Source organism: Monodelphis domestica, chromosome 4 (genome assembly GCF_027887165.1).
Source record: "Monodelphis domestica isolate mMonDom1 chromosome 4, mMonDom1.pri, whole genome shotgun sequence".
Classification (NCBI taxonomy): Eukaryota; Metazoa; Chordata; class Mammalia; order Didelphimorphia; family Didelphidae; genus Monodelphis; species Monodelphis domestica.
This window is the reverse complement of record NC_077230.1, coordinates 196,766,369-196,780,281: the sequence shown is the minus strand read 5'-3', so window position 1 is coordinate 196,780,281 and position 13,913 is coordinate 196,766,369. Positions and strand designations below refer to the sequence as shown.

The 13,913-nt window shown below is 36.6% G+C and overlaps 1 protein-coding gene across 4 annotated transcripts in view; it reads left to right on the top strand.

Annotated features, from left to right (window-relative positions):
- The window catches only part of PDE1A (phosphodiesterase 1A), a 455,171-nt gene that overhangs the window by 105,982 nt on the left and 335,276 nt on the right, over positions 1-13,913 (top strand). Inside the window, exon 1 of one of the 4 annotated variants that reach the window (XM_007494474.3) lies at positions 11,989-12,440. The exons of the other annotated variants lie outside the window; for them this stretch is intronic. Within the exon in view, the coding sequence (XP_007494536.1) occupies positions 12,388-12,440 (53 nt within the window). The 5' untranslated portion in view covers positions 11,989-12,387. Of the gene's footprint in view, positions 1-11,988; positions 12,441-13,913 lie in introns of those variants that run through there. 4 annotated transcript variants of the gene reach the window in all.

Below are 13,913 nucleotides of genomic sequence, written 5' to 3'. Positions count from 1 at the left end.
TTGGATTTTATAGGAACTATTTACCTTTTAAACCTATTGATTGGGGGCATCTAGGTGGCTCAGTGGATTGAAAATCTGGCCTAAAGATAGGAGGTCCTGTGTTCAAATCTGGCCTTCAGATATTGCCCAGCTTTTATCAGTCTTCTTTCTTGGAACCAATCCACAGTATTGTTTCTAAGACAGAAGGTAAGGATTTAAATGAAAAATTTTAATAAGCCTAATGATCACATAAGGGACTAATGCCCTTGCTTATCATTAAAGACATTATACAAATAAGGAATGAATGGAGCAGCTTAACTGGCAACATTTATTTCACTGTAACAGATTATTTTCCATCTTCATTGTTTGTTGCTCATTTAGTATATAGCTCTCTACTAGTATAACACGCTTAATTCCTTCTAAAAAATCAAGTTACCATTCCTTTGGAATAGTTTATCTTTTGTTTCATTTTTGTTAAAGTAAGAACTCTCATTCTCTTTAACAGAGTATAGAATGGTGCTCCTTTTAAACAGGTACTACATAAAATGATATATTAAACATCTCTCTGTCTATCCATTCATTCATTTATTCATTCATTTGTCTTTTCCTTCATTTGTTTGTTGGCATTTATTTGTGCATGTTTACCCTGGCAATGGGGCAGTTAAAGCAAATTATCTGTACCTTTTAGCCTTGACATTCTTTGGTTCTGGAAAGGTGGTGGGGGAGGACTCATCCCAACCTCTGTGCTTAGGCAACCGTCAAGGTAAACTTTTGGGAGTCTTCTGAGAGGCAATATGAAGATTGTTGATTGATTGTTATTGATATTCCATTCAGCTCCAGATCAAGTACACATCAATAAGTCCTTTTAAAAAATAAATCAACAAAAAGGAAGATAAAGACAAATCAGAGGAAACCAGAATTTCTGTGTTGAGATTACTTTGGTCACTCAGGGCAACTATCTTTAGGTAAGTTGACAGGTGGCAAAATACCGAAAAAGAGAATAAGTGAAGAGAACAGAAGAATTTGCTCACTAAAGTGAAAGAGATGTTTAGCATCTCCTGGCTTTTTTCCAAGGAAGCAGGTGGCAAAATAACTGCTTCAGTGATGTATAAAAATTGACCTTCTTATCAGCCATGCTATCAATAAATTTGGATCTACCTCAGATATATTAACTAAAAAACAAACACATTTTCATAAATATAAAGGATGGTCACATGGACTTCCATATGAATTCATGAAACAAGTATTAACATATGCTGCCAAGACATTTTGTTTAAATTCCAAGGAGGAAAAAAAAATCATGGACATATTTAATAAACATTTGTCCAGGTAATTAATTATGCAATTGAATTTAACTTTGAATTTTTTTACATTGCAGTATTATATTTAAGTTAAACCCTTTAAAATTAAATATACATCTGAGATTTTTATGCTGATCATTTCTACTATGTCTGTTATACAATAGGCAGTTGTGCTATGATAAAAAAATAACAACATTAGATTGAAACTGAAGACCTAGTTTAATGTCCTTACTTACCCACTGACCAATTGTCTGAACTTAAAGAAGTAATTTACTTTCTCTGCACCTTTATTTCCTTATCTGGACAATGGGAATAATAACATCTCCCCTGTCTATCCATCAAGATTGGTATGGAGACTAAATGAGACATTTCTCGAGATATATGTACTTAATAAACCATAAGGAATGATATGGAAGGGAAGCAGAGATACTGGGTCAGGAGGGGCAGTCACCAAAAAGGGCAGTGGGAACCCAGGGCAGAAATTCTACATACCAAAGGTTAAAAACATGCAGTTCATGCTCTCTTATTTGAGCTCTGCTACGCATTTGGCAAGGTTATTGAGAAGATGACTGGAGAGTAAAGTAAGATAATTCATTTTAGGAGGGTCTAATAAGAATTTTTATTAGATTATGGAATTGCTTCTATTCCATTTTGATTAATTATATTCAATGACAATAGATTTAGGAGTTGAAGGAGCCTTAATGCTCACCTGTGCTAACCCTTTCATTTTGCATATGGAGAAGCTGAGACCCAAACAAGAGAAGTCACAAAGGTCACACAGAGAGTATCACAACTGGGATTCCAATTCATGTGCTCTAATTGTAACCTCTCACTGTCACACACTGCCATGCATTTATTAAAGTTTTTGTTGAGCTATTGCCTTCAAGGTACTCAAAATGAGAAATAATTAACTTTAATAATAAAAAGATCATCAATGTCCATTTGGGAGTGTTTTATACATGTACCATCCTTGGGAAGTCTCTCAATGTCTACGTTTTACACTGGTCTATAGGAAAGAAGCAAGGATCAATAGTTACATGGACAATTTTAATGGGTGCTGTAAATTAAATATTCCCTCCCTGCCCTCGTTCCATGCAAACATCCTTGTTTCTTTCCTCTATACAAGCTGCGTCCAATTTCGTTTTCCAGCCTCACTGAACTCTACTTCCCCCTTCTCATACTTTGTGATCCAGTCACCCTGAACTTCTCTGTTCCTTATCCATGTTGCTCCATGTCTCTCATTGAATCCTTTACCCTGGGCTTCCCACATGTTGGGATGCTCCCTCTTAGCGCTATTGCATAGAATCCATCTCTTTCTTCCTTTAAGATATAGCTCAACCACCACTTACATCACAAAGATTTTCCTTTATTTCCCCAATTGCTGATACTCCCCCATAAACTACTTTATGTTTAACCACTTTCTGTTTAGTAGCTTATATCTATTGGTGTCTATATTTATGCTTATGCTTGCAGCAAGTTGGAAAAGTGCATAAATTAAAGGGCAGTTAGGTGGTGCAATGTAGAGAGTGTGAGGTCTGGCCTCAGGAAGAATCATCTCTGTAAGTTCAAATCTGGCATCAGACACTTGCTAGCTATGTGACCCTCCTAGAGAGCTTACTTAACACAGCTTGCCTCAGTTTCCCCATCTATAAAATGTGATAGAGAAGAAAATGGTAAACTGCTCCAGTACCATCATCAAGAAAACCTAAATGGGGTCATGAAAAGTCAGATACAACTGAAAAAATGACTCAACAACAACAAAGAATAAGGAGTTGTATTTAAAGAAATCCCAAGGTCTGCCACAGACACTTATTAGCTGTAAAATGCTGGGCAAGTCATTTAAAATCTTCTAGGTTGAATCTCTTCATTTAAAATTTATTAATATTATTTGAGGTAGTAATAATTATAGCAACATTTATAGAATTGTTGTGAAGGCTGAATGTGATAACATGTAAGACTTACAGTACTAATTAAAAGCTAGCTTATAATTATAATATTGTGATTATTATTTATTAAGAAAAATTATTATTATTAATATTATTATATTACCTGTTAGAATGTAGGCTCTTGAAGATGTGGATCATTTCTTTGTATCTCTAGAATGTGACAAAATGCTTGGCACATAATAGGTGCTTAATAATTGCTTGCTGATTGATATATTCAGAGATCCAGGGTGCACAACCAAATTAATAGTATTCCTATAATGAAAGCTACACATCACATGGGGTAGGTAAAACTGCCAAATGCCAGCAGTATTTCAGAGGTAAATTGTAAATTTGATTGAAACTCAATGTTTGTTGGTGGGTGGCTTGGTGATTTGGAGGAAGATCATGGTATAATAACCAAGGTGTTCTTATGTCATCAAACATTACTTAGTAGGATGGGCAGTGCTGCTGAATGAGACTTCAAAGCCGAATCTAGGTAAGCATAAATTCAAGTTTATGCATAGTCCTTTCTCTTGGCTTTGTCCAGAAGGTGGCACAGGTTTCCAACTCCTCTGCTGCCCTGTTGCCTCTCAAATCAATACATTTCCTTCTCCTTAGGTTTGCTCAAGGAGTTTTCTGGCCAGAGAATATAGAATAACATACTGGGCTTTAAGTTAAAGGGGAAAAAGGAAATATGAGAATATAGCATAGTCATTTATAGTGGTAGAAAACCCTGGCTTTCAGTGAGAGCATAAAAGAGGCATAGCTCCAGTGAGGTGACTAGGCTTTGCCCGAGGGACCAAAATTGAGAGGACAGTGATCTTCTGGAGCCTGAAAACATCAGAGCATACATAGCAGAGTTAGCAGAAATAATTAAGCTCAGTAGCTGCCAGATGTCTCAGTGAAATAAAGTCAAGTCATCAAGCATTTATTAAGCACAGAAAATAGTAATCTGTTCTAGACACAGCTAAATCCTGGGGAATACAAATACAAACATAAAGAGAGTCCCTGTCCTCCTCTTCTAACTCCAGTTTCCTTACACTCAATAAGGTCTCCTTTGACTTCCCTCTGTGACTAAGCAGCCTTTCTGGTGTCCTGGGGTCATCAATAAGACCGAGGTCTTAGGGTCGTATTCTCTGCCTCTCTTTTAACTAATTGAATTTGTTGGGAAAAGTTGATTTGAGGGTATATCTTGTGATGTGTCACAGTTGTTTTGTGAACTTTGCTCAAGGATATAAAAGTCCTGGTTATGACCGAGTCTTATTTATGACCTTTCCCAACTCTTTTTCCAGATTTTCCTTTCTGGCTTCCTCACTTACTCTCTCTTCACTGACTCTTATTATTTTATAAAGAAGAATACTGGACTGAAAGTTAAGAGTCACAGATTCTAGTATGATCTCTACCACTAACTAGTCATATGATCTTGGGAAATCATTCTAATACTGAAAGGCACATTCTTCATTTAAAAATAACTTATCTTTCTATAGTATTTTTGAGGGTTATAAAAAATCTTGCTTCTCATCATCTCCCATATCTTTGTATTACTCTACAACTCTCTATCCTTGCCTAGCCCTATTTCTAGCTGTTCTACATACACAACATTCCATCTCCAACCATTCTGTGTTTGCACAGGTGTCTTCCATGTTCTATCTGGTCTCTCTCCTCATTTTTGCTTCTTGGAATCCTTAGGGTTTTTTTCCAACTCATAGCTCAGGCATAAATGTCTACATAGGATCTTTACTGATCCCTTAGTTATTAATTTCCTCTCCCTCTTGAAGTTATTTTATATAATTTTGTACATATTTAGTGTTTCCCTATTTTCTCTAGTAAAATAAACTTATTAAAATAAGAACTTCATCATTTTTGTCTTCCTATCCTACACAGATCAGGAAATTAATATTTGTTGAATGGCACGACCTAGTGCAAATATCATTGGTTTCATTTTAGAGATGAAGGATTTAAAGGACAAAGACATGGCTTGTCCAAGAATTAGGAAGAAGTAATGCTAAGATGTCCCAGTCCAGGAATTCTCTTACCATCCATCTCTGTTCCTTCTCATATAGTACCAAATATGGCTAAAGGAAATCATGCCACCAAACATCCTTTCTGGGTCCAAGGCAAACTTATTATCTGATCTGAACTGGGCTTTTAGAGGAAGGCAATGCTTTACCTTACTGTAATTAATTCTCTATTTCACTTTCTACAAGGATTGCTTCAGACCTTGTATTTTCTCCCCAAGCTTTTCACATTATTCCCTTTCCTCATATTTTACCAAGAAGAAAGAAACCATTTGGCATGAGTTCCCTTCTACATCTCACCCCACCTTGACATCATCTGCCATCATTTTTTAAATTTCAGTTTCTGGAGAAGTCACCCTTCTCCTTGCCAAGGCTATATCCTCCTATATCGTCCTTTATGTTCTCCTGTTTTCTGCAGCAAAATTGTCCCACAATTTTACTCTTTCTCTTAAGACAATATTATAAATAATTGATCCCTTTTGTGCCTGGAAGTTCTGACTTGACCTGGGACTGTATAGATAGGATTATTGAGTGCCCCATATATAACTCTATCAATGGGCAGCCATACATCACATTATCTACAGAACATCTTTTGACCAACCACCTTGCTGCCCATACCAGTTCATTGAATTACTTTAGCATAGAACATAATAGAACTAAGCCTTAACCAATTATTAATGGAGAGGGGTATCGTGGTCATAAGTAGGTTGTCATGTGAGCTCCTTGAGAGCAGGGACTTTTTGGAGGGAACCTTTCTTTGTATCTTCAGTGCTGTTATTTACAGTGTTACAGTTATCTCCAGAAAGATTTATCACTCTATCTCCAGTGCTCAAATGTGTTTGCTGAGTGCCTGGTACATAATGAACAATAAATACTTGATGACAACTTTAAAAATTATTGAGAAATGTAAATTATATTATCAAAGAAATACATGGTTAGAAATAAGATGAGATAAAAGCAAGAGATAAATAGTAGACTATCCATGGGCTTCTAGATAGTGTTGCATTATAGTTTTTTGCATATTAAAAGAAAAACTTTTAGCTTTTAATGTTTAATATCCTTTTGGTCCAATCACTTGTCTTACATTGTTGGATGTGGAATTTATAATATTTTGATACATTTTTAATAATTCATCATGAAACCATTCTTTATATCATATACTGTGTGAGTCAAAACAGTCTGCTTTTACATGTCAAACCTTGATCATAGAATTTTCTTTCTTTCTTTCTTTTTCTTAAACCCTTACCTGCTGTCATAAAATCGATAACAAATATTGGTTCCAAGGCAAAAGAAGTGGTAAGGTCTAGGCAATTGAAGTTAATTGATTTGCCCAAGATCACACAGCTAGGAAGTTTCTGAGGTCAAATTTGAACTCAGGGCCTGACACCTCCAAACCTGACTATCTGCTGAGATATCATTCTGTTTCAATTACAGAATTTTCAATGAGTTTTAAATCAGAAGAGTCACCAGGCCATTAAAGTATTTTTATATCTATCCCTTGAATGAATTTCTTAGTGTGTGTAAGTGTGTATGTGTGTGTGAGAGAGAGAGAAAGAGAGAGAGAGACAGAGAGAGAGACAAAGAGAGAGAAACAAGAGAGAAAAAGTAAGAGAGACAGAAAGAGAGAAAGAGTTGAGAGAGACAGAGAAGAGAGAGAAAGACAGAGAGATTGGGATAGGGAGAGAAAGATGAGTAGATGGTATGTTTGTGTTTCAGTATTCCATTTCCATTCCAAATTTAGGAATTTCTGTAATTCTAGAACTAATCTACATCTCAGTATATCAATATATCAAAAGTCATCATTTCAAGCCCACTAAAAGTTACCAAAAAGTTCCCCAAACATCTCGTTTGGTGTAAACATTTTAAAGTTTAATGGCAGATATTATAGGCTTATCTACATAGTGGTTTGGGGATAGTTTAGAATGAAAAAGCAAATTTTGTCAGTAAGACTTCCACTTTTCAATTCTCGATTTTTTAAATCTTTTTCCATGATGTCTTTTTTATTTGTAGAAATACATTCTGACCTGCTGTAACACTAGGAAAAATTTATCTAGTTTCCAGGTCATTTTTGCTTGTTTTCTCAGAATTAATCAGGCTGTTTCAGCAATAGTTTTTCAGTTCTTAGATTTTTTCTGCCTTTTGTTGTTGTTTTTGTTTTCAACTATATTTTCCTATGTGTTATCCTTTGGATCAATCTTGTCTATTTTAGCTTGACTGTCACACACCACCAGCAGCTATCTACAATACCTCTTATAATTATACGAGTATAATTTTCCAAAGCAGTACCCTATGTTATTTGCAGTGTATGTTGCCACCTTAGCAAACTGTTGGAATCTGCACATGAGAATAATACACATTATAAAAGAAAAGGGTGTCTGGTATTATTTGTGAAGTCATGGGACACCTAAAAACTAATCCTTCCCCTCCTAAGTATTCATAAATCATGCAAGGGAAATAATTTTCCTTTAACTTCATAATTCAATCACATAAAGACCAGAATTTAATCACAATGAGAAAAGAAAGCATTAAGAATGTTTTTAACCACCCCACCACAACATGTGAATAAGTCTTTAATCAATTTGAGATGATTTCTTATAATCATTGTATGAAAGCAACTGACAACACAAAAGTAATATTTATGATTGGCTGAAAGGATCAATCATAATATCTGGGAATATAGAGAAAAATAGATCTATATTCATAAGCAAGACATTCATCAGTTGAAAATCTAGAAAGGAAATTAGATGAATTCCAAACCAGGAGACAAAATACTGAAAGAAACCAGTTGGTCAAGAGAGAATCACTTTTTGGAGAGAGAGTACAGGTTTTCTGCCTTTATTTTGCCTAAACCCATCAGCTGTGTTAGAGTAGAAATTGGATCAATAGGACCAATTGGACTATACATTGACCAGTTGGATGATGCATCCAGTTGGGAGCAGAGATACGCCCTAAGAGTATGCATGTAGATGAAGATGAAAATAGTCAAGGAATGAGTCAATGAAGTAACATTTATTGAGTCTACCATATGGTGGATACTGTGTTATGTGGGAATGATAGAAAGAAAAGCAAAACACAAGCATTCCCTGTTCTCAAGGAGCTTGTAGTTTAATGGGAGAGAAAATATGCAAATGAACTACATGCAAATATGATTCATAGAAGATGAATTGGGAGCAGTCTTTGAGGATAGGCAGAATGATTAAGGATGACTAGAAAAGACTTCTTGAAAAAAATGGGACTTTGGTTGCAACTTGAAGGAAGCTAGAGAAAATAAGAGATGAGAAAGGAGATTTTTTCCAGGAATATAGGACAGCCTGTGAGAATCCTCAGTTTGGAGATGGAGTGTATTGTGTGAGGACAGTAAGGCATCCAGTGTCCCTGGATTGAACACTATATGGAGGATAGTAGGTTGTAAGAAGACTGGAAGGGTAGGTAGGGGCCAAGTAGAAGGACTTTGAAGGAGATACAGAGGATTTATTATTTGATCTTGGAACTAATAGGGGACCTCTGTAATTTTTTAATAGAGAGGTTACATTTGTACTTCAGTAAGATCAATTTGAGAGTGAATGGAGGATGGGTTGGGGAGGAGAAAGAATGTCAGAGGAAAGAAGAGGGCCTCTATGAGTTGTAAAGAAGTTGGAATTTTCCCAGGTTTTGACAGTGGTGAGAAAGAGTGAAGAATTGAAGATGACACACAATTGTGGGTGACTGGAAGGATGATGGTTCCTTCTATGGTAACAGTGAAGTTAGGAAGAGGAGAAGATTGAAGAAAGAAAATGAATTTATATATATATATATATATATATATATATATATATATAATTCAAGATGCCAATGGAGCATCCAGTTTTGGAAGTCTCAAAATGTGAAACTGGAGATTGGTAAAGAGGCTGGGACTGGACATAAAGACTGGGGTCATATGAGTAGAGATTAGAATTGAAACCACTAAAGATGATAATATCAATAAGTATTATATAGAGGGAAGGACAAAGCCGGGGAGTCTGGTGCTGTTAAGACAAGTCAGCTTCAGAGACTGTAAACTTCCATGGCAACAAAGGAGCAGACCCTGGGAGCCCAGACGAGGAGCTTCCCCAGCAGAGATGCCACATCTAAGGGGAGTTATGTGAGAACTCTATGAAGAGAAAATGTGTTTCTGATTCTTTCAGGTCCAGGAGTTTTGTCACATTTTGTCCTTATTGCCATTATATACTATAAGTTTAGGGGTGCTACTCGCATGAATAACGATGGGATAGTTAGTATTTGCTAGGCTTTGGGGAAAATGTTTTATATCAAATCCTTTTTATGATACCATCTTAGTAAATAACTTTGAAAAAAGCTATTTAAGTTTGTTAATTAAAACAAGTGGAGGCTTGTGAACCACAATAGTATGAATTATCACCCACAGTGTTACGCTCATGATGATAATGATACTTAACATTTATATAGCACTTGCAATGTACTAAGCACTGTGCTAAGTGCTAAGTGCTAAGTGCATCTGATACTCATAATAAATCTGTGAGGTGCTATTATTTTCCCCTTTTTACAAAATGGGGAAGCCGAGGCAGATTTTAAGTGACTTGCCCAGAGCCACACAGTAAGTGTCTGAGGCTGTATTTGAACTTAGAACCAGAAAGCCATCTGTTATAGGCCCAAATCTGTGAGTGAAATTGAAAGTTGGAGGAAATAGTTAAGAATTATATATGTAGTTAGTATATAATAAGTAGCTATCAATATAGGAGATCAATGTCAATTTAAAAACTGTATAGTTCAGAGTTAACTTTTCATTCATTTCAAAAAATGTCTACATTTGCCTGTGTTTAGTTTTTTTTATAATTCCTAAAAGATGAGGGGTTCAGAAATCACATATACAAGTTCATCTGATATCCTGGAAGGGAAAAAAGGGAAAAAATATTTATGTAGTGTCTACTATGTGCCAGGCACTGTTCTAAGAGTTTCAGAAGTATTTATTTGATACAATAATCCTGCAAGGTAGTTACTCTTATTTTTATTTTACAGTTGAGGAAACTGAGGCAAACAGAGGTGAAGTGTTCTACACAGTATCATGTAATTGTTTGAGGTTGAATTAGAAATCAGGTCTTCCTTTCTTCAGGTTCCATGTCCTATACACTGGGCTACCTAGTAACCCCTAAGCTGTCCTTGGTTATAGTTTGCCTGACTCAAGGGGGTTGAACTCATTTGAGGTATAGCTAGCTTCTTGACAATCTCTTCACTTATTTGGGACTTCAATTTCTTGTTTTCACATCTATTATCTTTTTCATTATGCCAAAGAGACTCCCTTTTCCCCCCTAATGCAAAGGAGCAAGACACTGTAGGTGGTAATTTCATTAGAAAGGTAGATTTAGGGCTAACTACTCCCCCCACTATAAAAGTGATTGAAAATAAGCCCCAAGTTTTCCAGGTGGAGAGACAGGGACCTAGAATTATTTGACAAATGAAGGAGATGATAAGAATTGGAGAAGGAAGCCAAACCTTGACCCTCTGAATACAAATCTTATCCTTTTCCTCCCCTTTACTGTCAACCCTTGAAATGGAACAAAAACACCTGCTGTGTGTGGAAATATTTGTGAATTGCCAAAATACTTAGTCTTCAGATTGCCAGAAATCACCATCACACAACTGATTTCATGAGAGGCAACATACTTCTGCAGGCAGACCCGTGGGATTTGAGACAGAAAATCTGTCTCATATCACCTGTGTGACCCCCAGTCATTAAGTTCTCTAAGTCTCATTTCCGTCATCTATAAAGCAAGGAGGTCAGACTCTATGACCTTTCCATTATTTTTAATAGATCACCTGTCTATATTGATATTTGATTCTTAGGGTTATTTCCTTCTGTGAATTTATTAAATTTAGATCCTTTAAGGCTTCATGCATGAACTCTATTTCATCTTGAAATGCTTTGCTTTGAAATACATCAGACCTTCTTCTGGAATCTCACGATGATATTGATTTAAAAGAAATATGGTGAATGTATCAGATCTAAAGGAGACTATCAATCACTGCTTATTTATATTTAAACCTACAAGGATCATTCTGTCCACAAACAGAAGAATCCTACGTTGAGAGGCTTATTTCACTCAAGCAAATCCAGTGTAATTTCTTTAGATATGAGTACAGTCTCTCCTGCAAACACACACACACACACACACACACACACACACACACACACACACCCTCAGCTTTCCTCTTATCTTTCTTCCCAAACACAAATTGCATCACATAACATAAAAATTCCCAAACTCTAAGTCAGTTTTGCCAGACTTTTTTACAGCATATGTTTGTTTTTCTTTCTCTCTTTTCAATGTCTTTTCTTTTTATTGGAAACCACATTTGGGTATAGATCTTCGGGGCATAGTATCACCCATTGTATTGAGCAATCTTATTTTTTTTAACTTTTCCAGCTCTGGTCTGTTTCACATAGACTTCTACCAGTTGAAAATGGCATTTTCGACCTCAGCCAAGTGTAGGTTATTAGGTTATGAGTGCCAAAAATGATGAGTCGTCTGAACACTTCTTCCAGAGTGAATAAAAGCCAGATTGTAAAATAATTACAATCTCTTGAAGTGGAGCCAACCCCACAGCCCTGATCCATCCATCTTCATTAATTTGTATATAGTTCTTATTTTTACAGAACAAACTTTCAGAAGGTACTCACATGGGAATGCTGAACCAGCTGCACAACTTTTATTTTGAAGAAAAAAAAAGTTGAGCCTCAGAGCAGCATGTTTTAAAGACGGGGAGGGACTTAGAGCTTCAGAACTCTTGACCAGCGTGTGGAAGAAGTGGGCTCATGGCTGGAATAACCTAGAGTGTTTCTACCTGGGCAACACTTGGCAAACTTTCCCATTTTCCTTGTTCCGTTTCTGAGGGTCCGGCACACTTCTCTTGCCCAGATCAACTTGACTGTCCAGTACTGCTTTGCACACCCTACCCTGTGGGGGAGTGCAGCAACGTGCCTGTCTTATGTGGCCTCTATGGCCACATTGCTCAGCTGCCAGAGAGAGAGGAAGTTTTCTCCAAGTATCAAAAAAAGGAGAAAAACCCCTTCTTTTCCCTGTGCTCCTAGCAGCACAGTAGCAAAGGAGAACCTCCTCCCTGGATTTTTTTGGAGTGGTTTCCAGGAAGAAGTTAACTCTCCCCCTTTAAATGGATGACCATGTTACCATCAAGAAAAAACATCTCCAAAGACCGATCTTTCGGTAAGTGATGCTATTAGCTTGCCAAATGCAATAGCCTCTTCTCTCTGTGTGTTAACTCAGGGCTTTGGATTCTAAGCAAAGAAAAGTAACAGAAGGTGTCTGAAGTTGAACATTCTGTTACCGTGCCCTGCATTAGGTGGGTTTACTATTTATGTGGGTAACTAGATTAATTCTGGACTCACGAACGAGAATTATGGACATATTCCCTGCTATCACGTTTACCGGAGACTTTTTAACCTCTTAATCTTAGCTGGGCATGAGCAGGAATGGCAAAGTGCTAAAGAACTTTGGAAACATTATGCAATCTCTTGCTATTTTCTAAGCTTCCACCATCCTCTAAATGCTGACCATTGTTCCTGGTTCAATAACTGATTACATTCAGGGGGCAATGTTTCAGTGTCTGGAATGCTACACCTTCCAGAGCCACCGATAGATTCTTGAACTCCACAACCCTGGTGACTGCTGTGGAGGTTTCACATCCCGTGTTGGGGGATGGGACTAGCACCCAGGAAAACACTGATTTCAGGGTAACAGAAGCTTTCTTTCAAGGGCAAAGCGGTGGCCAGCCACTGGGATGACACTAAGCCTTCCTGGTTGTTTGTTTTAAGTGATGATGGTGGTTTCATTGGCATGTCTTGTCTTGGTTGCCTTTGCGTGCTAAAGGCAGCCCTGTATGATCTCTGCTATCTGAGTATTGAATGACAACAATATTCGTGGAACTGGATTTCTGACCCTTTAGAACATGAGGTAAAGCAGACAGAAACTGAAATAAGTCTGAAATACTACACTGCTTTACTTTCACAATAATGCCATCTTAACAGGATTATCAGTTTAGTGGAGGTAACCAAGTTGCAATTGTAGCTATGGCTGATTGATGTAGAATTAACGGAGGGATGACAGATCTTCCCTGAAAGGATTTCAAGATGGTTCAGGTTGTTGGAAAGTTTGAGATTGGACCATGTGGGGCTGACCACTGTACTGCAACTCGCCATACCTGCATTTACAGAATATATATCATGTGGCACTATCTATACCAATAAATTTGTAATAAAGGAAAAATGAGTAAGAGTATCATATAGCAAATAATAAATGCTTGTTTCCTTTCTTCATCTCAAAAGTGGTAATATGTTGAAAATAAATTGTATTTAACTAGATGCCATTTATTATAATCAATATACTACAATGAAATATAGATATGTATACACACATGTATATATAAACATATATACAAATATCATACAGCCACAGAAATAGAATAAAAATATAAAAATATCCATTCACATGAGAGATAATTTGGTAGAACAGTAAATAGACACTGTACTTGAAGCCAAGAAGAATTCAGTTCAAATCTAGTCTTAGATACTTAGTAGTTATAGGACCCTAGACAAGTCATTTAAGCTGTCTACCTCAGTTTCTTCATCAGTAGAATGGGGTTAATAATAGTACCTACTGAGGGCAGCTGAGTAGCTCAGT